Source organism: Ylistrum balloti, unplaced genomic scaffold (genome assembly GCF_031769215.1).
Source record: "Ylistrum balloti isolate Yb309-2 unplaced genomic scaffold, AGI_CSIRO_Ybal_v1 Utg370946, whole genome shotgun sequence".
Lineage (NCBI taxonomy): Eukaryota > Metazoa > Mollusca > Bivalvia > Pectinida > Pectinidae > Ylistrum > Ylistrum balloti.
Window position 1 is genome coordinate 1,022,909 of NW_026782533.1, and position 26,840 is coordinate 1,049,748.

At 34.9% G+C, this 26,840-nt stretch overlaps 2 protein-coding genes and 1 non-coding gene across 4 annotated transcripts; all 3 read right to left on the reverse strand.

The window, feature by feature from the left end:
• Positions 1-3,826: 3,826 nt before the first annotated feature.
• LOC132559593 (zinc finger protein 493-like) lies at positions 3,827-20,256 on the reverse strand. Of its 2 annotated transcripts, none has more exons than XM_060224228.1 (5): positions 20,178-20,256; positions 18,903-18,992; positions 17,812-17,953; positions 16,862-17,245; positions 3,827-7,814 (listed from the first exon to the last, which is right to left on the reverse strand). In XM_060224228.1, the coding sequence occupies exons 2-5, from the start codon at positions 18,936-18,938 to the stop codon at positions 5,371-5,373; spliced, it is 3,006 nt and encodes a 1,001-aa protein (XP_060080211.1). In that variant the 5' UTR covers positions 18,939-18,992; positions 20,178-20,256; the 3' UTR covers positions 3,827-5,370. The 2 variants fall into 2 exon arrangements, with proteins under 2 accessions (XP_060080211.1, XP_060080212.1); XM_060224229.1 differs by lacking the exon at positions 3,827-7,814 and adding an exon at positions 11,757-14,938.
• Positions 20,257-20,472: 216 nt separating this feature from the next.
• Trnai-aau (transfer RNA isoleucine (anticodon AAU)) lies at positions 20,473-20,546 on the reverse strand. Its single transcript has one exon. It is a non-coding gene; the product is annotated as a tRNA-Ile (tRNA).
• A 2,721-nt stretch (positions 20,547-23,267) lies between these two features.
• LOC132559625 (uncharacterized) lies at positions 23,268-24,105 on the reverse strand. Its single transcript, XM_060224258.1, has 3 exons — positions 24,058-24,105; positions 23,638-23,802; positions 23,268-23,444 (listed from the first exon to the last, which is right to left on the reverse strand). The coding sequence occupies exons 1-3, from the start codon at positions 24,103-24,105 to the stop codon at positions 23,268-23,270; spliced, it is 390 nt and encodes a 129-aa protein (XP_060080241.1).
• Between the last annotated feature and the right edge of the window lie 2,735 nt (positions 24,106-26,840).

A 26,840-nucleotide genomic window follows, 5' to 3' on the forward strand; every position in this document is an offset into this window, starting at 1 on the left:
AAAAGATGTGGACATCATGTATTGGCGAAAAATAACAGAACGACATTCATCAGAAGAAGTAAGTTGTCAACAGTGCCGTCTGTTTAAATACCAGCACTATCATATATATATGTTATCATGTCATATGGTCCAAATCTAATATATGTACATACTTGACCAGGTATAATATGTCATTATTATGTTAAACGCGTATGTAAATGTTCATTTTATACCACTCCTGGGCAGTAGGGTAGATGTTTATAGCGCAGTAAGGGTTCTCAAGATATTTGCTTAATCTCAACGACTGTCTATTTAAAACTTGTTTCAACAATGCAATTTGTTTGCAGAATGAGGAATAAAAAATTACTTATAAAGCCTAAATAAAGACAGAAAAAGAAAGAAACGACAGACCCATATTCCGACACCAGACATAATATGTAGTGTTATCTAATACAATCAAATAAGAAATTCACAAAGTATAAAGGAGCATATCTAGTATCATATATTGATATCCCAGTACAAAACAAAAAAAACATGACTACAAGAACTGTTTAGCATAGCTTCACATTGGAAAACTTGTTCCATGGAACAGTATATGTGTCGTAATGATATGATTCATAATGGACAATGGTGGGCACGTGTTCATTAAAACATGTTTAAGATTTAAGGTTATTTGATGGAGTAGTTTATATACATTGGTAACACTCGTATATTGACACACCGGTTTATCGTACAAAGGTGTGACAGTTTATAAAACTGCCGTTGTATTGGCGCGATCACGGTTTGTGTATGAGAGACAGGACAAATATATATATATCGTTCATAGTTATATACACCAGTAGGTGTTACCTTTACTTAATAGAACTGTGTATTTATCTGAAGGTAAGTTAAACGAGGAACACGTGTTTTTTCATTCATTTCATTTTTTCCGATATACACTCTGTATTACAATCATAAAAAAGGCCACACAATTATATTCATGAGAGTAATGAACTTACATTGTAAATCCTGGGTCAATCAAACAATAAGTCTCATTACTCAAGATATAGTAAACATTCTATAAGGGGGTATATCTATTTTGATAACCGGGACGTTTTCCTAGTTAAGGGTGGTCTAATGCCGAACTTCCCAAAAGTTTAAAGGTTGACTAACTGCGAACGAAGGGTTGAGTAGGAAGAGGCAAGAGTCAAATTGTTTGTCAGTCTGTCCAGAGTAAAATGACAAAGTTGATCAGGGTTTAGTATATTCTGACAAGAAAAGAGCAATATGCAATCCTAATTGTCACATATCAATTACTTAACTGTTTATAATTTAATAATTAAGAACATCTTCTAATTGTACAGCTCAACAAATGTTATGTAAAAACAGCTATCTTTTTAAATATCGCTATTATTAATGTCAATCACAATCATTAACATCGATAACGAGATTGAAAAAAACTATAATTATTTCAATAAAGCTGACTATTCGTTTTGGTTGCTGCGACCTGCTCAATATTGGAACAAATAACATTCTACTTTCTGATAAAGTCATGAAATGTGATAAATATGTATCATTTCATGTGTAATGATATAAACAAGCCAACTCGTGGAATATAAACAATGTGCGATCTTAGCCTTATGTATAGTGTGTTTACTCGTGACAATAACATTAGTATCAACTCCAATAACACTCCTTTATAAGCGACTGTACCTTTGTCCAGTAATGAATTAACACTAGCAAAACAAAAATGGAAATAAACGTTGGAAATCAAATCGTCTTGATAATGTCATCACAAAATATTGGACTCTGTACCCTTTATAAATATATGTATATAAACTTCTAGTACGCAATACAAAACTTACAGATGTAAATGTATCCATACCTAATGCTTGAAGCCACTAATGTGAGAGATATGCCACAGAGAAGGAGTCAGATGTCAAAAATATAGTCATCTTCGATACTACAGGAGTTACGTTCACTATCGTTTTCTGTACCCCAGAACATGTCACGGCAAAATTGAAGGCACAAGTAATTTGATTGGTCTACAGCGGGTTCCAGGTGAGGAAAACTGAAAATCACAGACTGATAAGATCCTTCGAAGATTGCAATGGAGCTACACCCAACTTGAATGCCATTCTTATATACCGTTTTGCGACCTCGAGATTGTTTTGATGTATACTGGCCTTTTCGTCTTGTCCACAAGATATCGCATAGAGAACCTTCCAATTGGCCATGAACTGTTTAAGGGATGCAGAGAGAGAAAGTGATAGTAACCTCAGAAGCATCGAGGACGGAATACAGGTTAATTGCTTTTACATGCACAAAAATGGAATCCTGTGGTTTATTGTTAAATTTTACAGGAAATGTACCTTAGACATCGTTATCGTTGTCTGGAGGTTTGATCAATACATGAAAAGACAAAAAAAAAAAAAAAAAAAAAAAAAACGTGCTAGTGACTTTAAAAGATAATAGAAAAACAAAAACAGAACTATTTCTCAATCATGGTTTATTATCAAAGCTGATAATTTTTAATATTATGTATATCAAAACAATGCATCACATATAGGTTGTAAACAAAGATACAAGTTACTGGTTACTACGTCCAGAGGACAATTCAAATCTAATAATATATGAATGAAGCACGCGGTTTGTCATGATGGAACACTTCAGCAGTGGATGTCTCAAAAATCAAAAAACAATATTCGTACATTGACAAATATTGTGTTAATATCATATAGAACGTCACAAAATAAGCGTTTTGAGTAAAATCCAAATGAGAACGACTATCATGGATATACATGTAACTAAATACACAGCTCGGCATGCATATTAAGTAAATACAAAATAATTGTGTGGTTTGTGTACCGTTCTTGACAATAGAATACCCAAACGTTTCCCTTTTATTTTTGACGTCAATTGGTCCCAGAGGTCAGAAACGATGAGCATTAGAAAATAGTATTTTCAAACCACCCTATATCACATTTATTTCTAGGAACGGGTAAAGACCTTAAGTAACATGGGGACCTTCGGAAAGGTATCCCATGCCAGTGTTGTATTAGTATAGTTCTTAAGGTGACCATGCATGAACAAACTTACAATGGCGTAAAATTTTATGGGCATAAGCACATGTTTTAACTACTCTATAATTCCGCTCTCGTGTTGATAAACCCAAAGTCCAAACGTAAATATGAAATTAAAATTCAATATTGGTTATCAAGTGAAAGGGGTATCTTAATTCGGTATAAACTCCTTACTAATTTGAAATGACAAACAACGACAGTAAATTATAAGTATTTTTAAAACTAAACCTGCATGCATATTCAAAAAATGATAGCACGTCAGAATTGTTTCAAACAAACAAGAGCCAAAGTTCGCTTATCACGAAAGCATTCGTTACTATGGTGATGACATCATAGGGCATTTAATAAGCTACTGTATAATTAAACAAAGTCGTTACTGAAGCAAGTTAATGATGTCAGACAATACATAATCCAAAACGTTTACGGGTAGATAGCTATAATGGATGTTGGTATGATAACTATATATTCACTGTCACACACTTAAAATCGCACTCACAAGTCACGAAAATGCTTGAACGAAATGACATGTAAACCCTAAGAGACAAATAGTAATGCTGAAAGATCTGTGTCCAATGTCGTTCAAGCTTCGTGTGGAAGATAAAAGGAAATTGTAAACGTACAAGAAAATTGTATAACTATGAAACAATGGAAGCAAATGTGTTCGTATTCGCGTTTAAATTGAAAAGTAAATGTACCTTGTACCGCAAAGACGATGTGTAGAAAAATGCAAAAGATTTCAATGAACAATCACTGAATACATTGTTCAAAAGCGTACATACCTTAACAATTGTACGTCAATAATGTCAAATTCTAATTAAAATAAAGCACACATTTCGAATCATCTAATGAAAGTAAATGAGTTATCACAGGAAATGTTAAAATGACTCGTTAGGTACTAAATTTAACAAAACAATTTAACATATTGATCATCAAGTAACCAATTTCATTGCATGAACAGTATTTTACAACTGACTTGACATGAACACAGGTCTCTGTATTTATATATATATATTATTCCAATTGCTGTTTATGGCCCAGCCATAACGAAGAGAAACATAATGAAAGAGATTATATTACGATTTAAATGTGAACTTCCTTGGGGATATACAATCCTAATGCCTTAAACATTACAATTATCTCCCTTAGCAATAAACCTCATCTACTTAAGTTAGTGTACTAGATATTTTCTTCCTGACATCAAAACAGGAATTCCATTCATGTACTCGATCAGTTACAATTTGAATATGTTTTTCAGGAAATGTATTGTTATTGCAATATTCTTAGGTCAGATAAAACAATCCGGTATGATGCTTATCTCGTGTTATTGATGAGGATTTGTTGTAACCATGTTATGTATATGTAGGGACTAGAAAGAGGGCCTGTGTTGACTTGATTTTCATAACATAGCAAGGACAAAATCAAATCAATAAAAGATATGCCACACATTAAAAAACCCCTCAAAAATCAAATAAGAATATTAGATACCGAAGGAGACAACATAAGACTACCAACTAAGTAAGCCTAAGAAGGACTAGCATGCTTTAAAACCCATTCATTAGTAAGATATACTTGAGAAAACTATGCATTAATCATAATTCAAAAATGCATTTCAACAATGCAATTAGATGGTCAACAAGACATCTATAGTATATATTATATATGTGTGTTCATAACAACCCAGACAATCACTAAGAATATTATCTCTGGATTGTCTACAAAAGTTTAGACATGTCACCGGTAACTACGGTGGTTGGGAATCAGCTGTATCCCGATGTCTTCCTTAGTAATTTAGTAATTCAAAGACACAAGGGAGGCAAAATAGAAATAAAAAGTAAGACTGGTTCCCGCTAAACACATTACCGAGCCTTGACACAGAATTAACATCTCCCCACAAAGCATGGACGTAACCGAATGGACATCTTCATACAAAGCATAGACGTAAGAAAAAAATGGCGTTAAACCTAGTTATCGTATTCACTACTACAGGGTTTTCGTGCGTAATTTATATTCACAGGGAAGACTAAGCTTTATCGACCTTGGCAAACTCCAAAGTTTGCCAGTTCTGAACATCAGATGTGCAAGTTGCGCTCTTTTATCATAAGTTGAAGCATAAGGTAACGTAAGGGGTGTGGAAATTACTAGTCTTATTTTAGCTACCCATTTAAATTGGTTTGACATTACCTAACCTAAACGAACGACAAACGTTAGTTGTAACAGACTTCCTTATTGAACTTTGTTTTATGGCGTTGTTCTACTCTTCCTTACTTATGAAGTAACCATTACTTATTCTCCCGGAAAATAGCACATTGTTGAATACGACCCCTGAGATTTACATATTGTGCCACGTCTGGTGCTGACTGGCCATGGAGGAGTTGTGTAACATAGACTCCATTGCAGGGACAGAGACAGGCGGAAGAGGTGCTATATGCTGAGCGAAGTTCAAAGCGTAGGCGGCATTGTAAACCTCCTGTTCGTGTGACGTAGGAGGTGGTAAAGAGTGTGGCGTGGGGTGGGGAGGTGGAGGTGGATGCGGCAGATGCTGCGTGTGCATGGGGATTGGAGACAACGCAGAGCCGGGTGAGTGTGTCTGGTGGGATGAGTGAGATGTATTCGGCACGGTGTACACAGCTGATAAAGGCAAGGTCTGCGCAAGTGGGATTTTCATAGCAGCAGAATGAGGCACAGCATGGGGGACTGATAGACTGGTTGAATGTTGCGTTGTCTGAGGCACAAGGTGTACTGCTGTAAGAGAAACCGGATGTGGCTCAACAATCTGTATTGAATGTGGAGAGGGAAGACCTGCCTGTGACTGAACGGAATGCTGATGTGGCGGGACTTGCTGGATCTGTGTATGGTTGAGTACCATAGAGTCGGGAGCTGGCACATGTACAGTTACAGTGTGATTGGTAGTGTCTACATCAACATCGGGATTGGGGTAATGAGTATGCTTGGAAGATGAAGTAGTATGTGTCATCATGTGCTTTTTTAAGTCTTTTGAGAACATGAACGATTTTTCACAGATGTGACACGCCTTAGATTTATCTCCCTTGTGGTTCCGAACATGCGTGCGAAGATTACTGCTGTCGGCAAACGACTTTCCACAGATCTCACACGAGTACGGTTTCTCTCCTGTGTGAATACGTATGTGACGATCGTGGTTGTGGCGCTCACGAAACACTTTGCCGCAATATTCACACTTATGCGTTTTGAATGTACACGAGGCCAGTTCCTCTGCGCTCATGTGCTGGGCGACCATATGTGTTTTTAGGGAAGACTCCATCTTGAATCCTTTTCCACAATGTTTACACATATGTTCTGGATGATCTGCATGAACAGATTGGTGATTGCGAAGATGAACAGGACGGTGAAATCTTTTTCCGCATGTATGACACATGAACTTTTTGAAAGTGCTATGGATGATTTTATGATTCCTAAGCGTATCTTTGAGACGGAAAGTGGCATTGCAGATATTACATTTGTACGGTTTTTCACCCGTATGGACACCGGCATGGTTGGTCAGCTGTTTTTGTGTGCGGAAGGCCTTACCGCATTGGTCACAAATATACGGTTTCTCGTTTGTGTGAGTAAGATAATGCGAGTCCCGATTCCGCCGTTCGAGAAACCCCTTGTGGCATATGTCACACTTATAAGGTTTCTCTGGGAGGTGTATCTTGGCGTGTCGCCTGAGACTCTCCATTGTGTTGTACCTTTGTCCGCACGTCTTACAGATGTATGTGCCTTTACGGTCGTGTAACTTTCTGTGGCGATAGAGTGCCACGGGACTAAGGTATTCTTTGCCGCACATTTCACAGGCGTGACTCTCTCTGTGATTGTCGTGGTTCTTCACATGTATTCGATAATTCCGTAAAGCTGTGAACTGCTTTCCGCACCGCTCACATGTGTACCAGGGCCTTCCAGCCTTCGGTTGCGTCTGGACTGGGTCAAAAGGAGGTTCTTCCTTTTCGACCAATCGAACAGATTCTTGGTTATCCTCGTGTTCCCCTTCAGTGGCGACTAGCTCTCTACTCTTATTCAAAATCTTTACGTCATTTTTGTGACAGTTCTCGTGACTCTTTAAAGCGTAATATGACCCACATGTTCTTCCACATATACTGCAGTAGAACGATTCCAAACTACCTTTTCCGGGTCCTTTGTCTCCGTGGAAAATGATGCCGTGGATTTTCAGTCCGCCCTTACTTTTAAACGACTTCATGCATAGGTCGCACTTATACGGCTTTTCGTTTGTGTGTCGCATTACATGTTTGGCAAGGTTATCTGAATCACGGAATGCTCTACTACAAATGTCACATTTGTACGGACGCTCGTCAGTGTGTGTCAACATGTGACGTTTCAAGTTAAATCTCGTTTTAAAGGCGGCGTCACATGATTCACATCCGTATTTTTTACCGCCTTTATTCACATTCAAAATCTTTCCAACCGGAGCAGACACGATTTTCTTTGCCATATTTATTTTATGTACTCTCTTTTTATGCCGAATCATTCCGTCTCTAGTTTTGAATTTCTGGGCACAAATGTCACAATTGATCCCCTTTTCTTTTGAATGCGATGCCATATGTCTGTCAAGTTCGCTTTTTCGAGTGAAACTTTTCTTGCAACGTACACATGGATGGTTAGTCTTTGTAGCGTGTTCTTTAACATGACGAACTAGAGTCACATAACTCTCAAAAATGACCTGACAGTGCGGACATCTGTGAGAATTGTCCCCCTTTGAAGTGGAGCGTGTATCACGTCGAAATCCCGAGGAATTCTCTCCTGGAAAATGAAGAAGCATTTATCAATATATGTGTTTTTAAGATGGGTAGGGACAACTCGCATAGGGTATGAAAAGGCAGCTGGCTATGACCTATTTCGCAATAGGCCGTTTAGCGTTGCCATGTCGCCAATTATAACGTCATCAATTTCGACGCACATGTATGGGCCATACATGATGGCGCTATAATAGGTTTCACATCTTGCAAATTATTACTTTCTAACAAAGTGAAAAAGAAATCAAGCATGGGTCTGTTCAAAGATAAATATACTCATGTAAGAGTCTATTGTTTCTAAAATGTAAAGACTTTTAACAAAATATCATTCATTTCTCATTTCTATAATTCAACACAGCTCACTCAATAACCGCGACAGAATTAAATGACAACAAATATCTGCAGTCGGTTCTTAAATATGAATACAAGGTTTATAAAACTCACAAATCAGAGGTTTTATTCACATTTCTCAACAGTTGTCCAATTAACTACAGTACACAATGAAACACAGGCAAATTGAATTTCATGATTTAGATGTTTCATCTTTTTTCATTTTTGTGCCTGCTATATCTCACAACAGTAGCCCCATAAGCTGACCAACCTAACCAATTAAATATCTATGAAATACACTCTATTTAGTTACATGTATATTAATAGATCTGATGAAGTATCTCAGTAGTAGTTAAAAGCATTATTTCCTGTTATATATTTAAATTTATACTTTCGATGTTGATATTTTTGTCAATGATATACAAGAGAAAAGGTTTTCAATACAATAAACTCAATCTGTTGGACACATGTCATTATCCACTCTTGAATTTAGAACTAATCTAAATATGTATTTGTAATTAATGAAATAAACCTCCAGAAGAATGTTAGTTCAAATTAAGAAATCCTAGAGGGATATTCGCTCCCATCATTGTTTGATCTTTAATTGCTCTTTAAAACTTGTATTTTCCCTTCTTTTCTGTTTTTGCTCATAATGATAAGAAATTTGAATTTGAAACCTGCAAAGTCAAAATCCAAGACGGCCACCTGTAGTCCTTATTGTTTTCTGATCAGTCCCAAAATTACATGGACACAACTAGAGACCAACGGGAACCTACATCTGAAATTTGAGAGAGGTCCATCTCTTACTTTTCAAGAATAGCATAACAAAAATTGTTTACTAATGGACAGATGGACCACAGGTGCAGAGTGATATGAATAGCCCACCATCTGATGGTGATAGGCTAAAAATTCAATCCAGTAATAATGATTGATCTTATGTCACTCTTAATTTACATGTTAAATGGTAAGCCTAGCTTTTTCCATGATTATAAAAATTCAGGTACACTGGGTATTGTAAAGTATTTTATTTCTACAAGCTGTTAATTTTCCCATTTTGTCTCTCAGTGACTATTTCCCAGGTTTAGTTCCTCTGTAAATATTAATCAATAGAATAATTATCAATACAGATGCTGATTAACTTTTTTAAAAGTTAAAGTTAAATAACAGAATGAAAATCTTTTAATTAAGAGAAGCAACACCTATATAAGGCCTGTGAACTTAAAGTAACAGATGTACTATAACAAAAGTGTACTTCAGTTGACATCCAGAATTGACTTCCTGCCTAGATATTAAGAAAATAACAGACAAAGAAAATGAGTGCATGCATTTATTTTTAATACAAATAAAACAGTCAGCAATTACAGTGTTGTCTTTCCTTTGATGTATCTATTTAAAAATGATCTGCATCAAATTATGTGTATCTATATGCAATTGTAAAAATGAAAATAATGAACACCGGACACAATAGGAAACCATTTCATCAGCATTTCCAGCCAATGTATATATAGCTTTCATTTAGCTTTTTACTAGAATAAGTAAGCAAGACATCTCATAAATGTCATCAAATATTCACGACCTCTAATTTATTATTATGTGCGAGTGAATAAACATATTATATGCAGGTCATATGCACCAGAAGGCAATACAATACATAAATATTCTCAGTATTCCAGATAAATCATATCAACATTAATTAATACATCAATCATCTTTTTAACAGAATAAAAGTATTTTCAGTTCCGGTAGCAAGATGAATGTTAATATAGTGATGTAGGAAGTATGGAACACAGTATCCCGTTAAACCAAGTTCTTACATAAAACATCAGGACCAAGCATTATATTTAAAGTGAAATTATGAGACCTTTTTTTAAAGAAATTAACAATAGATTGGTTTGAGATTGATCATCATGTGTTATCAAAGAATGTTCGGTTGAAAGTTATTGTTAAAATGCATTTACACTAAAACATATACCAAGGGAAACCTAACCTTAAAGAGTTTTTTTAATTACTGGTTTCCAATATATAAAAGTTTTGTAGTCATTAGTGTGTTTTGGTGTGGATTCCAATTTCAGTTCAGTTTCATTAAATACCATCAGTTAAAGGGGAATAAACCATTCATAACACACAGATGATCTTTTAAAAATTACAAAATGGAAAGTTAACAACTTGTGTAGTATCCTTAAGGCAAATATGTAAGTTGTTATTTTTTCACTTTTAAAACTAAGCATCTGGATGTTATCAAATGATTTATTTTCAGTTAACTTACCATATTTAATAAAAAAAACCTCAATCATGTCCACATGTACATGTGGTCAAGTCATAGCCTTATTCATGTGTATAAATCTGTAATTCTGAACAAAAAAGCAGTTAACTAAAACGGGGTGGGGACATTACTTTCCTGATCACAGCTAAATCTTCTCCTGGAACCAAATTAAGACAATATTTATTTATAATCCCTAGAAAAACCCTAACTGATTGACCGTAACCCAATAAATTATTATATGTAGTATCAGTGTGATAAATTCTTAATGGCACAGGCATATACACTACACAAGCATGAAGTACATTAAAATCTCTATCCTGATTACAGAATGTAATTAAGAATCGGAAATATTGCAAGAACAGCATTGACTAACTTGTTAGCTATTTGTAATAATCTACATTTCATAAAATGAACTTGTATGTAAATCATCTGAATAAGAAGTCCTAAGAGGATGCTCATGTTTAAAACAATAAAAATAATGTAAATGTTTCTGGAGTAGTAAAACAACTTTGTAAACACAATTTATATCAGCTTGTAAAAATGTACTAAAAATAACCTCCACAACGCACTTCCCATCATGCACCAGTTTAAAGAATAAAAAGATGGCATTTTGTCAATTACACTATAATAAAGTCATTAAGCAGTGGGAGATATAAGTGTTTAAAGGGCCACAAATGATAATTCACTTTGGTATCCCCTTACTCTGTCATGTAAACAATGGAAATAATCAGTGAAGAATTGGTCTATCTGACCTCCAATTAAAAAAAAAATAAAGAAAACTTTGATATCACAGGATTTTCAATTCTATACTTTTGAATTCAACCAAAGGTTGCTTAAAGCTTTTTTATGTATAAACTACCAAACTTTGTGTGATATTACTAAATACAATGTTGTAAAATATTCATAACAAATTTAGTTTTCAAGTAAGAAATGAAATTCTGTGACTTAAAAAAAATAATTATTAAGAATTGCAAGTATCTACAATTAAAACTGTTTTGTAATCACACCTAAGCAAGGCTAATATTATGTACTGCATGAAGGACAAATATCCACAAATATCAGCAGTGGGAAAAATTCAAGAGATTTATCCAGTTAACATAATAAAAATAAAACCAAAACGGGAAAAACTTATCATGTTTCATTTCTAAAGATAAAAACACAAAGTGTAGCATTATCTAAAGTTTTTGGGAATTTTCTTACCACAACATATAAATTGAACAGAAGCATGCATACAAATATCATTATAATTATTTTTAAAAAAAAAACATTCTGATAATGTATTGAATTCCTTTCTAATTTACAATATTGTATGGTACTTAAAAGAACCATGAGAGCATCAAATCAAGAATGCTTTAGTGAACAATAAAAAAAACTGCTCTAACAAGAACTAGAAAATAATATCAAATATTTAATATGTTCTGATTTCACATTGACAATTTGCAAAAATTTTCTCTTCAATCAAATATAAAGCAGATATGATTTTACCATTGATTACTAATCAAATCCAGACAAGGCTTTTTATAACAATTAATCTTACATTTGACAGGTACAAATGTGGTATTCTGTATACATGTATATATATGAGACTTCGTGTCCATAATAGCAATAACTGTCATGTAACTACAAATATTCAGTCTCTATTTCAGAGAATCATGAAGTAATAAAACGTTTATTGCATATTATAAAGCAACTATTAATAAATAGACTAGATTTTTAATTGGCAACACATACATTACGCATGTACGACAGTGTGTATTTATAATAAATATATACACATTCATAAAAATTGTTAAATACAAATTGTGTTAAAAAGTTCTGATTGAACAAAATGAAACTGTAATATGCTTTTACCATAATTTAAATATGTATCTATATATACATTTCTGTATACAGCAGTCAGACCAAAACAATCTGTTACTGTGAACTTCATTTAATGAGGAAACTGGTAGTTAGTTATTTCCAAGTCCTGCCTATTTTGTTACTTAATTATATATATTATATGTCCAACAAAGCTCTCTACTGAGAGGCAATGCCTGATTCATCTGTAAAAATAACAATAATTAAGTTGATCCATTTTATTACCTTTCCCATGAAAATTAATAACATGACTGAATATATGGCTATCAAAGCTCAACTTAATGAACTATTTTTATATGATACCATTTCTAATACTAAACTTTATGCTATTATCTGTAGATAATTCACACATTCAAAACAATTCTGTAAACTGACCTCTACATATAGATAATTTAATTCTATCTACCATGTTTGTACATTTAATTTATCCATCATTACATGTGTACACATACAGATACAAAATATTTTACAATCTAATTACATTGTCATCCATGTCTGGTGAGTGACAGGGTGTGATGTTGATGATGGCATAATTGATTCCATGTGCGTCACCGCTACAGGCGGTAATGGCTGCAGATGCTGGGGGAAGCTGAGAGCAGCATATGCTGTGTTTAATGCTTCCTGATCAGAGACAGACATGGCTTGTTGTTGTGGGTGTGGCTGGGGGAGGGGCTGTGGGTGTGGCTGGGAAAGCGGCTGCTGATGTGGTTGCATGATTGGCTGAGACATGGGTGGAGCAACCATTGTTTCCTGGACGACCATCTGATTCTGGATACTGGGGTTATGTATCCTTTCACTCATGTCCTGGTACATAGGCTGCGGTTCGTTGTCGGAGTGTGTGAGCATGTGTTTCCGAAGGTCCTTGTTAAACATAAATGATTTGTGGCAGATATGACATGCTTTTGACTTATCACCCTTGTGGTTACGTACATGCGTACGTAAATTACTGCTGTCAGAAAATGCCTTTCCACACAACTCGCAAGCATATGGCTTCTCACCTGTATGCATCCGCAAATGTCGGTCATGATCCTGGCGCTCTCTGAATATTTTACCACAATACTCACACTTGTGTGTCTTAAAATTACAATGTGCCAACTCCTCAGCTGTCATGTGGTGAGCCACCATGTGGGTCTTGAGAGATGTTGCCATTTTAAATGCCTTGCCACAGTGTTGACAGACATGTTCAGGGACATCCATGTGAACAGACTGATGATTCCGTAAGTGTGCAGGGCGATGAAACCTTTTGCCACATGTATGACACATAAACTTCTTGAAATCACTATGGACTAATTTATGATTTCGGAGCGTGTCTCTTAACCTGAACGTTAAACCGCATGTATTACACTTGAATGGTCTCTCCCCAGTATGGATACCCTGGTGGTTCTTCATTTGTTGTTGCGTCCTAAAAGCCTTCCCACACTGGTCACATATGAATGGTTTCTCCTTTGTGTGCGTCAGATAGTGAGAATCACGGTTTCGTCGTTCAATGAAACCTTTGTGACAGACACTACATTTAAATGGCTTGTCCTCTAGATGTGTCTTGGCGTGCCTCCACAGACTTTCCATACTGTTATATCTTAACCCACATGCTTTACATGTGTACGTACCGTCCTTGTCATGCAGCTTTCGATGCCGGTAGAGTGCAGTGATGTTCAGATACTCCTTTCCACACAAATCACAGGCATGACTGACTCGCTGGCCTGCATGGTTCCTCATATGGTTCTTGAAGTCCCTATTACAGGTGAACTGTTTATCACACTGATCACAACTCAGCAGATTTTTCTTGGCTCTTGTCCTCAAATTCTGTCCGTCTTCATCGTTATTGCCTGTCTCAATTACTAGCTTTCCATCCAAATTTGTCACATCCATCGAGGAATCTAAATCCATCCCAGATGACACATCTTCTGTGGAGTCTTCCATATCTGCAGATCCAACGTTCATTTCAACAAGCTTCCCAGACTTGCTAAGAACTTTTTCATCATTCTTGTGACAGGCTATGTGGCTTTTTAAAGCATAGTAGGACCCACACACTCTCCCACAAATGGCACATTTGAAGCTGTCTCCTTCAATCTTACTGAGACCTTTGTCACCATGGAACACAATGTGGTGTATTTTCAGTCCACCCTTACTTTTAAATTGCTTGTTACAGTCTTCACACTTGTATGGTTTATCTGTACTGTGTCGAACAAGATGTTTGGCAAGGTTGTCTGCCCCTCGAAAATTTTTACCACATATTTCACATGAGAACGGACGAGTGTTCATATGAACCATCATATGACGGCGTAAATTGAACCTTGTTTTAAATGATGCTTCACATGTATCACAGTCAAAAGACTTTGGTTTTTCAGGAGATTCTGTTTTGTTTGATGTATTCTGATGCATAAATTTCTTATGCTTGGAGACACTCTCTACTGATTTGAATTTTTTATCGCAAAGATCACACGGGACAAGTCTATCTTCTGAGTGTGAGGATTTATGTCTTTGAAGTTGGCTGATAGTGGCGAACTCTTTATCACACTGTGAACATGAATGTTTTCTGCTGGACCTTGAATGAGTTGGCAGATGCTTTTGTAACTTTGCCATAGTTTTAAACCTTGATGAACAGTAACGACAACTAAACATTTCTCTTGGTTCTGCAATTCCATCTGCCTTTTCAGTTGTGTTTACATCAGCTTTCTCATCTGTGAAAAGAAAAAGTAAACACTAGAATAGCCATTACTTAAACAGAATCATATGGAAGTTGTAAAGAAGCAATTTTCCATCATTTCAGGATCATGCCTACCTATGTTGTAACTACGTATTCTCTTTCCAAAAAATATTGTATATTATTCTAAAAAAGGATGTTCATTGCTGATTATTGCCAGGAAAAAAACTACAATTCATTTTCAGGAAATTTCAACAGCACACAATATGTTCATTTCACAAAAAATCATTTTGGATGCAGCATATGAACAATTTTTTACTAGATTTAAAATTTATAGTTCAAGGGAGATAACTAGTGCACTATAATTTGATTAAACTCACCTGAGCAGATTTTGGCTTTACTTCTGGATAAATTCTTTCCCGGTCTTCCCAACACCTTGTAAATATCTCGATGAATTTGGCAAAATGTTCCCATACATTTCTGGTTTTAGTTTATATGAAGCATCCAACATGCATTTTGTAACATTTTAAAATTGATGTTTAATCATTAAAAGGGTAATGCTATTTTTGTAGCATTTGAATACTGGCAATGAACATCCCTAAAGCATTTGGCTACTTATATGAAATTTCTGGAGCAGCCAGTACATAGTCTTGTACATTGTAAATGTACCCTTCGAAAAGCACCTATTCATTGTATAATTCCAAATGTACATGCTACTATTTGGGGATAAGACAGAAAACATGTTGATAAGAAATGTATATCATACAACATACACACCAAGAAGATCAGTTGAAAGCAATGTCCAGCTGTTGAGTGTCTTTCATTAAATAACATGTTCTAGATATGTAATCGATTTTGCTAAATGCAATAAACAGTGACACATCTTAAAGTCACAGGAAAAAAAAAATCCATTCTAGTATTTTACCCAATACCTATCGATGTTTAGGAGAAATTTACAATTGCCTGAAGGACCTCAGATCAAAATTGCACATCAGGCACCACTTGTATAAAACATCTCAACTTTTCAACTGATATCTCCTCAAAAACGGCTTGTATAAAATTTTCTCAAGGAACAGGAGGAAGTCATCGGCTAGGATGTCCTGAAATTCCTTGTGGAATTTTCATACAAGATATTTTCAAGGAGATATTAGCTGAGGAAAATCTCGACTTGAGGAAATCTCAAGTTGAGATGTTTTATACAAGTGGGGCCAGATAATTAGCATAGTGGAATCTGTTAAAATTTCACAATTAATTTAATCTAAATGTTAATTATGGTATATCATTACTTTACCTTGTATATAGTGAGATCTACAAATTGCTCAGTCGCAATTTATTTGTATTCCACAAGAATTTGAAATCCTCAATGACCCAGTCCATTATACAAATGTATATGGACAGTCTGTGGAGTTCGAAATTCATATCAAGTTCCTGAACTGTTCATTTCATTGTGTCTCTAAAGCATCTTTCATTAATTTTTAAAATGTTTTGTCCGGTGTTTAATTTTCCCCCATACCGTTAATGAAATTCATTAAACCTGAACTTCAAATTGTGATGAAACTCACTCAAGACTTAATACACCTCACCTGACCTTGCTTTCCTTACTAAGAAAATGACTGAACATAATTTATAATTTAAGTGGAAAATTGAATCCTCAAACGAATTTATGAAATTATTTTCAAATTCCTTGAGTATGACACAGTAATGAAGTAAAGTTATATCTTTACCATTAATGTTAAAGTCTCTGATAATGTTCTGTATAACCCATGTAAACCATATATCTAAATGTATACTGACATTTCCTTTGGTAGTTATAACCGAGTAATGACCGAGTTTTTCTTTCTTTGATAAATTAGTTTTGGAAGGTCCTAAAATTGTTTGCAACAAAGACAGTTACAATACATATAACAAAGAGATCTGTTAGAACATCAACGGTAAAAACATTGATTAAATTAGTAAATACCTTCGCCATCTTCAACACTCTTGGCATTGTCATCTGCTGTCTCACTTGTACAACCCTCCACTTCTTCTACATTCTCCACTTTCACAGACGATAACTTGAGTTTGATTTTCTTTAGTGGCGTTTTAGTTTTCCCTTCCTTCTCTGTTTCACTGGGTTTTGATGTCACATCTATAGTATAATCTTCATCTCTTTCATCATCATCACCTCCAACATTATCTAAAGTATCTGCATAGTCATCATCATCATCTTTGTCTTCATAATCGTCCTGGTATGTAACTGGGACTTTTCTCTTCCTTCTAGGTCGTCGAGATGTTGTCGGACGGTTGACACTGGCTCTTGTTACACGTTCAGCTGTTGTTTGGACTTCAGATACACTGTAGTTGTCTGAATCATAAAAACAAATCTATTTAAATAATGGAAATCTCTTGCAATAAATTTCTGAATGAAACACATCTGAACTGTCGTTGATCAGATTGCTTTACATAAGGTTCAGATATATATAGTCTTAGGGATCATGTAACTTACAGTAATGCTATATATCATTGTGATTTCTTTCATCACAAATTACATTCTACAAGCACAATTTTTGACAAAACAGTAAGTTATTGAGCACTTAATTTTTTACAGGTATTCCAACTATTCTTCCAAATTTTTTCTATGGATATTATCTACAATTCAAATAAATATAAGTCACCAAATTAGAAATCAATAAATTCACAAAATACTGCCACAAATTAAAACGTTTTTATCTATTTCCATAGCTGATTCGTAGATCAACACACCTTTCCCCTACATAACATCTGTATAGCAATTCTACATATTTGAGAAGTGATAAATTGGAGGAAAAAAAATGTGTGTTTTCACTCTTGCTGTCTTTGCTTAATTTTTATATTTTCAGATTAATAGCTGAAAAGTTTTATCAAATACAGAAGCTGGTATGTATAACGTACCCTTACAGAACTTTAGGAAATTACTGGCAATATCCTTGCCATACAGCACACCCACACTGGAACCAAAGTGGGTTACTTTGTCCTCAGAAATATTGGCAGTCAGGATCAGGGACTCCTCGCCTGCCAATTTCAGCTTGTCACACTGATAAAACATAATTCAAAATACAATACATTTAAGCCATTAAGCGATCAGTAACTTTTTGGGGGGTTAAATGTGTTTTTATACTTGCCTGGTCACACACATTTTAAATATTTACATATATAGTTTATATACAGCACCTGATATCTAGTTCGGATAGCATGATAATATTTCATTAAAATCCTTGAAGAAAACACTGGTCATGATTTGTCAAATTTTGTCTATCCATGTATTTACTACAGCTTAATAAGTAAATATGTCAGCATGCTATTTTGGATGCCATTTGATAGCCCACCTTCTTACTTTCAATAAGGGGTCCTGCATATAATGATCTCTTTGGTATTTTCCAGGTTACTGGGCATAACCAGACAACAAATTAGAAAGTCATTAATTGTATAATGAAGCAAATTGAAAAGTAATAACCATTATCAATCTACAGTTTATTCTCATGAGCCCTTTTCAACTTTGGTGCTCAAAATTTTAAAAATTGGTGCAACAGTGTAAAGTTTAAGCAAATCCAGAAATTCAATGAGTTCAATTAAAATTCTATGAGAACAGGACACTGGACTCCATACAGATTTAACACTGCAATTTGATTGCAAATATTTTCTTTCGTTAATAAAAATAACAAATACGTAAATATGTTGTAGGTTTCAGGCCAAAATTCTCAACTGTATTGATTTATCAATAAATCCTGTAGCAAAAATACTTTCTTCTTTAATTTTCGTATGTTGATTTCCTACTGATTATTGCTTGGCTCAACCCTTTTAAAGATGTAAAAAAATACTGCAGTGTTCCTCTTTAGGGTGCTGCCTTATTGTACAGCTAGAATCACTGGAATATATAGTAATATCATGTATATTCTAATAAGTCACATTGGAGAGCACAACAAATGTGGCTACTGCAAACACAAGGATAATCATCAGACTTTTCGTAAATTTAGAATACACACCAGTGCTTCGATGTCACGCCGGTAGATATCCGCCATCTTCCCAGACTATGGCTTTAGCCAAAACCTGAAGAGATGGCCGTCACTCCGGATCTGAAATCAAGAAAATTATTATTTAAGACCATGATCAATTTAGAGCAGCATGCAGTGTCTTGACAGTCCAATATCAATAAGAAAATTGAAATATAGGGAACTATTTCTGAACTATCATTTCATTATAGATAATTATTATCAACAGTTGCATATTTGTGAAAAAGAAAAAAATTGTTAATTGTTCAACTAAATAAAATATCCAAATATTAATTACCATGCGAATAAAGCTGCAAGTATCCTTTTAAAAAATGGGTTGCTGCACTTTAAATAGCAAGCATGATATTTCTTAATTCATATGGTATATTAGCTAAGGTAGCAGGTTGAAGTGGACAATTTGGGGTTTCATATCTTACTAAGAATAACCTCTTTGCATTGTGTAGGATATTACTATTTGGGCAGTCTAGTATCTTTGTCTACACGCCAAAAACTAGCTTTACAGGAAGTGAAATGTTCATTGTGTTTACACGTGGTCATGTTGTGTAGCCGTTCAAGTTGGAATTTGCCGAGATGTAAGGTGTTTGTTACCATGACAGTGTTCAGAAATGAATTTCTTCTCCAAGGTTGTAATGTTGGGTTTGAATTAGCAGTATCTCTGTTTTCTGAGTTGGTAACAATGATAAACACTGGTCAGAAATAAAAGCATTTCTTTTTATTTATAAACACTATTTTTATTTCTCTATTATAAATATAATTGTTATGTAGTTAATATATATCTATCTATCTATATATATATGTAAGGATGTATTTTTCATAACCTACCTGCTTTATATGTGTATCTCAAACATGACCAGTAATTTCAAGGAAAATGTAATTTTACTGTTTCCTGTTACCGGAGTTAAATCAAGATATTGGCTATTGGCTAAAAATAGTTAAGGCATTATCTTTCCACACCTACTCATTATCGCTGCATATGTTTACAATTTTTACTGGAAACAGGGCATTTTATATGAGAGTTTTCGTATATAAATTAGTGGTATGAAATTCACTGTGCATCGGTTAGTCGACCTTGAATCATCACTCCAGCAGCTACGTGCGGTCAATAAATACTTGCCTGCGTCGTCCATTGCGGCGCAATAAAGCGGTAGAGTATTGTTTAATTCTTACGACTGATTTCGATTAAAATGTAATCACTTCGTCAAAAATGATATCCAAAACTAAAATGCAAACATGTTATGAACAACTTACCAAAATAAAGGCGATTTCCTCGCAATTTAGAAAACAACAGGCTCGACATTTATCTGACGAGCACCTGCGCCAGCAATATGGCGGCAGTGACTGGTGGGTGGTTCCCAACTGAAAAATAACCCTATCATAAAAGTTCCGCCCGGATAAAAGAAGTCCTTTTCTAAATCACTTTTATAATTTTTGATAATTTGGCACTATACATATTTATGAGTCAAAAACAATGTAAAATTATCTTAAGGAAAAAAAAGAATAAATGTTTGAAGGAAAAATGTAAAAATTAAAAAATATAACCATATGGCCAGTGTGGGGGTCGAACCCACGACATTCGCGTTATTAGCACGACGCTCTAACCGACTGAGCTAACCGGCCGTTAAGCATATCATGGAATTATTTTATTAAATACCTGGTATTTATATATATATATACACACGCACACACATATTATTGCGGAAGTATATATTTGCGTATTTTCGTGATAAGTCCGTTGAAGTATGTATTTGCGTATTTTCGTGATAAGTCCGTTGACTGTAGAAGTGCACTAGCCCCATAATTCAATAACTTTCTTAATTTCGTATGTCTCATGATTATAGAGTTTCAAACACAGATGCAAACGTCGGAATGACCACCAATGTCTATACCTGTAATATGAAGCTGTTATCGTTTCTTTAGTCGCTATATTTGAAGAGGGAAAAACTGGAAAATGTAATGTTATCTGCGTCCCTAGTTCAGCGTAACGTCAATGCCAGGTAAACACAGATTGAACAACAAAACTGTTTAAGATTCAATAGTCTGATTTTCAGTCAATATTGCAGGATACATATAATACATGGTTAGTGTCTTCAAAGATAAACTGTGTTTTGGCTCGGGACAGAAAGACAAAATAGCTGGCTCGCCATGTTTACCCTCGACATAACAGATCTTATATTTGAAGACACTGACCATGTAGTGCAAAATAATTCATGCATAAATATAAATCATAAAAGTATGTTTCTTGTCTCTGCTTGGAAAGAAAATATTTATTTTGTTTTGTTTATTTTTTTGTTGTCTGATATGTTAATGGTCTTAACACGAAGTACATCATGCTGAGTATCACCACGGACTTATATACACGTAAGTCCGTGGTATCACAAGCTGTCAGAATATCAATCTGTGCTGTTGAAGCATTCTTTGCTATCATGACCATGTGCCGAGTGTCAGTGAACTCCATTAAACGGTGTAGGAGGAGTTATGCTTATAGCCTAACAATGTAAGGTTCCCATGAAGCATATGGACAGACAGATACAGTTTAAGATTCCCATGGGACATATGGACAGACAGATACAAGGTAAGGCTTCCATGTGACATAAGGACAGACGGACACAATGTAAGGCTCCCATGGGACATATGGACAGACAGACACAATGTAAGGCTCCCGTGGGACATAAGTTTAATGGCAAACTCCACTCAGTATAAGGAACACTGTTTTAAGTAAACCTAACATAGTCAATATGAAAGGAAATTTTCAGACCCGAAAGTGTTGTAAAATTTGAGAAAGGCATTCCGAAGGCATTGAGAAAAGTTTGACTTCAGGCAATTTTTATGAACAGATACGTCATCAAATCACTAAAACATGTCACTTGGCTAAGGAGACTTACTGACTATTGGGTATGAAAATGTCAATATTGGGTAGAGCCACCACGCTTCTGGTACAATATTTTCCGTTATTCCATATCATTGCGTATATGCATCATGATACTTATCATATCTATTTAAATGTTTTATACAGTTGGAATCGTGACAGTTTGGAGAAATAGTACAAAGAGTAATCCAGTTAGCCTTAAATATATTTCAAATATAGAATACAAAGTACAGCTAAAGTTTGAGGCAGGATGTGTATATAGTTTACAAGAATAACATGACACAAAACTCATTTGGGTCAGAAAATATCCTGTTGAATTTGAAGAGTGGTTGTAGGGTACGATACACCTCATTTTTGGTATATATCACTGAAGCTTAATCGGTAGCAGCTGTGTACATGTACGTCATCTGAGGATAATGTCCACAGTCGATTAAACCACTGACTGAGGAGTTTATAAAGTGTTATCACACTGAAATATCTTTGACCTCGTTGACATCCCAGCCCCCTGTATTGTGCGTACAAACAGCTTACCGATCATAGTGCATAAAACAATAAGAAAATAATAAGAAAATAACAAGCAGAGAATACATTATCACTTTTAATCAATGACATCATATGCCGTGGAGTGGTAACAGAGCGTATAGTTTTCCTCATATTGGCGAACGCCATCTTAAAGGCCAAAAGTGAGGTAGTATTGAAAGAGACATAGGTAGAAAAATGGTCTTTTGAAAGAGAAAGGAATAGGATCTCAAGTTTGTTTGCCTCTTAGGAACAAACCATAGAAACAACAAGCCCCAGTTTCAGGAATCTTCCCAAGCTTAAAGATATCTTAACTTCCATAGAAAAAAACATCATGTAAGTTAAGAAAAAACTTAAGATTAAATGATTAACATATGCAATGCTTTTCTATGGGCAGTTTTAAGTTACGGAACATTCTCTAAAGTAAGGAAGATTCATGAAACTGGGTCCAGATTTTATTCCTACATCCTACCAACAGGATATTCTCGGCATGACAAGATAATTTGTTTTCTATATCAAACTGACAAATTGTTACTTGTTCGTGACTAAAATGTCGAGCAAAATCATCACTGCGGCTTCCTCTTGTAGGGGAGTCATCGCAGTCTTATCATTGAAGACTTTATACATATATCGGCGTAGTGTCATAGATAGTGAGTTTGAGACTTTTAAATGAATATGTCATTTATATATTAATGAAGTTAGAACCCACATTAACATTAACATGCACATTGTATTAATTATTGCACTATGGTATTATTCTTATAACTGTTTATAATGGATGATTCATTAAGATTTGAGAAATGTAAGCAATATATATGTGTTATATGTACTTTCTTGGAGAATAAATCAAAATACACCGAACAATTATTCATAAATAAAAAGAGCAAATTTCCATAATATTCATATAACTTTATTAAAACAAAGTTCATACGTCAAATGGCCTTTTTTCTATTTTACTGATGACAGTGACCAAATGAACCAAGAGTGGTTTTACAGGTGAGGCCTGCAGAACACGGACACATCTCTGTGGTTTTGGAGGCCATACAAAAACGACCCTCCGTAGCCAATGGCTTACAGCTGAGTCGATAAGCAGGCTTTGGACCCGGGGCTTCGGGAATGTACATCATACCCTGTCCCAAGTACGAGAAAAAGAAAAATGGAAATATGCATGGACAATATGATTATCTCCTTTCAAATTGAGAACTTATGCCCAAAGTTATTAAACGAATGCCCTCTTAAAAAGTCAACGAAAACAACTCAATTAGTTTCAATTTTAGATATAAGAAAACGGTTTCTGATTTCTGTGATATGACCCTGGGTTACCTCTTTCACGCAGCACTGGCCATGCCCACAAGAATTGGGGTCGTTGGGGTCACAGTTGTCTACGACCAAAGTGTCTCCATGTATAACTCCATCAAGATGTGTCGAAGAGCCACCGAGGTCACCACCAAACCCAATGTCTCCGGCAAAATCAAGACCTAGCGACATCTGTGAAGTCATGGAAAAAATGCCATTCCGACAACTGTTAAAGTCCTATCTTTCCGTAATATTTGTATGAGACACACACATTGAATCTATAATTGACTTAGATATTAATGTTGGTCTACAAAGTTGGTGATTCAGCCAGTAAAATGGTATTTGATTGTTGAAATACGTTATATCAAACCTTCAAGTGAGATAGCGTTATAACATGAATTTCAGGAATTTGACACGAAGATTAAGTGAGAATGATTTTTTACCAACCTGTGCAAAGAGGGCAATGCCCACGGCAAAAACGAGTGTGTTCGCCATCTTGGTGTCTGACAATGATTGTGGGGACGTACAATGTACTTGCAATGTCTTATCAAGAACGTGGTGACCTTTATCTTATCAAATAAACGATCCCATATATCTACAACATACGTGTCTTCCTATTAGAACATTTTGTAATTCAGCATATTGTATATTTTGGGACATTACATCAGGTTGATTCCACTTCGTGATTTGGAAGAGATATTTCATGAATATTACTGGTTTAGATTTTTCACAATATGCCACACCTGAGCAAGTGTGACAAACCTAATTGTCATTCATACAAGGAGTGATGTTGGTTAAGTACTTGACCAAAACAAATACCAATATGGCAATATATTCATAATTCAAACTCAAATTCAATAAACCTGAACAAAAGAAAGATTTACACGGAGACTCCTGAAAACATGCACGGAGAATAAAACCAGATGTTCCGGAAAACAAGCGTCTTCTGCTTCATCGACGACACTAACCATGTAAGCCTTGGTCAATCCAAGTAAGTAATGTCACGTGCTCAAACGAGAACAAGGTATACAACAACGGAACCAACAGGCAAACTTACGCTCATCAAATATGTAAACTAAATGCGATATCTAATTTATCAAATAACATAAAAAAAACCCATCAGAAATCGTATTAATTTATCAGAAATAAAAGTAAATATTAGTAAATAACATATCTAATTAATTAAATAACATATGATTAATTAAGTCAGTTATCTTATACAGAAAATGAATTTAGATACCTTATTTATTAACACCTAACATAATAATTATGTGAATTTTAACAATATGTATATCATGTCAGAGAGGGTGTTTGAAACTAATTGAAATAGGTTCTGTGCAGCTGTTTAGAGTCAAGAGTTTTTTATGGATTGAGCGAACCTCGTGTAAATCGCATACGTTGCTAGCATGGTTTCGCAATTCATTTCATTCAAGTGATTGTTCCTGTTATCGTACAGGTGTACACACATTCATCACCAGGTACATATAGCAAAAAACATAGTTCCGAATCATAATATAGTCAGCGTATAAGTGAAAGTGTCTGTCGAAATCGAACTTTAAAGCATCTGCACCATTGATCCTCAGCAAGATTTGTCAGCTGTCCCCAGAGAATGGTATTTCGATATATTTGGTAGATAAAGTGGAGATCGAAGTAGGTTACAGCATCATTAACAACTACAACGATACAATTTCGGAAATTGGTGATAAAATTCAGGAATTGGCATAGTCGTTTCCTTTTTTCATTGCTTGAACATTTATTCTTACATACTTAACATCTGGACATCTCGTTTTGACTATTAAACATACAATGACCAATATTGCTATTTGTACATTGGTTACTTGTCTTCATTCACTGGCTTATAAAACATTAAATATCTTTATTCTAACACGTAAAAACTGTTTTGGTCTTATAATACGCAAAAAACTAATCACGTGTGATCTCAAAAGTTAGGAAGACAATTTTGTAAATAAATCTGGGTCATTGTTAATCGTTTTAGATATGTTACGAACGAAACTCTCTTTTATATCTGCAAATTCAATTAGAAGATATGCTAAAGTATTTCAGATGTGACTAAGGTCCTTGTCGAAATAATACCAAATGATACCACAATCATGTTTCCCTTTTCAAATACTCCAGTATTATCGACATGGAGACTTTTGTAGAGTGGGGTCCGGTTTCGACAAGTGTGCATGTGAAAATCCATGTGAATTACACTACAAATAAAAGATATGTTTGTTCAAAACTTAACAAATGTTCAGTAACACGACAGGCTTTCTATCTGTTTGTTGAATGTGCCTTGGATTTTTTAACAGATTGTAGATGTATTATGTTGGTATTTGAAGTGGATGACCCTTGACAATGTGTCTTTTATTAAAGACGTTTTTATGTGTTCATAGTCAGTAAAACGGTGTTTATTGAATCGTGAATTGCAACTTATGGATTTGTACTTTGTTATACAATGTCAACACGGAAACTTTGGTTCCCAAAATAAATTCGAGAATTCACGATTTTCGGATTAAGGAGACACGGCTTGTCTTGTAAACGAGATTTTAAAATGAAACAACTTAGTTTAGGGACGGGTTTCCTTCCAAAACTGGGAAACATTTTGCTACAGCATTATATTAAAAACGAAACCTCGTTGAAATGCCTATAAATCAAAATGAATAACAGAGATATCAATTAAAACAGGTTGTTTGTGATTTGATGTAATTTTTCAAAAACTGGCATAAGGATATGATATGGCATTTCGTCATCACAATCTCCCAGTTACTATACATAGGTATATCAATTAAGCAATTTTTCAATTTTCAGAAGCATATTTTAATTTGCGGGACATATCAAGCGGGAGCGCCGTAAATGACAGAAAATTAACCAGCATGTATCAGCGAGTGTCTGAATGTAAATAAAAATTTATCCAATGAATATCATCATAACTTTGAAGGTCCAAACTCAAAACAGCCTTATATTATGACAACAGTGATAAGGACGAAACCCCGTGAGAATAAAAGTTTTAATTTTGTCCAGTGTCGGTTGCCTATATCATTAGATGGGTTTATATGTAATCTCATGGATAGTCCTTTACTTCCGACAATGAAACGCCATCTCCGCCTCTCCACGATAATCCTAGGGATTGATAAAATTAACTCCCGATTTACCTCCCCCTTAAACGACGTGAGAGAGAGGTAAATTCTTGAACTTTATTAACTAATAAGACAATATTACCAACAAAA

Bases quoted from the DNA above. Each gene is read 5' to 3' on its own strand.
- LOC132559593 (XM_060224228.1), bottom strand. From the start codon at position 18,938: ATGGCGGATATCTACCGGCGTGACATCGAAGCACTG. The intron at 17,246-17,811 runs GTACGTTATACA...TTTATGATTCAG, and splicing joins TTTCCTAAAGTTCTGTAAGG to ACAACTACAGTGTATCTGAA. The intron at 7,815-16,861 runs GTATTTACTAAT...TTCATTTTCCAG, and splicing joins GAGTGTTGAAGATGGCGAAG to GAGAGAATTCCTCGGGATTT.
- LOC132559625 (XM_060224258.1), bottom strand. From the start codon at position 24,105: ATGGCGAACACACTCGTTTTTGCCGTGGGCATTGCCCTCTTTGCACAG. The intron at 23,803-24,057 runs GTTGGTAAAAAA...ATGACTTCACAG, and splicing joins GCATTGCCCTCTTTGCACAG to ATGTCGCTAGGTCTTGATTT. The intron at 23,445-23,637 runs GTAACCCAGGGT...TACTTGGGACAG, and splicing joins GCCAGTGCTGCGTGAAAGAG to GGTATGATGTACATTCCCGA.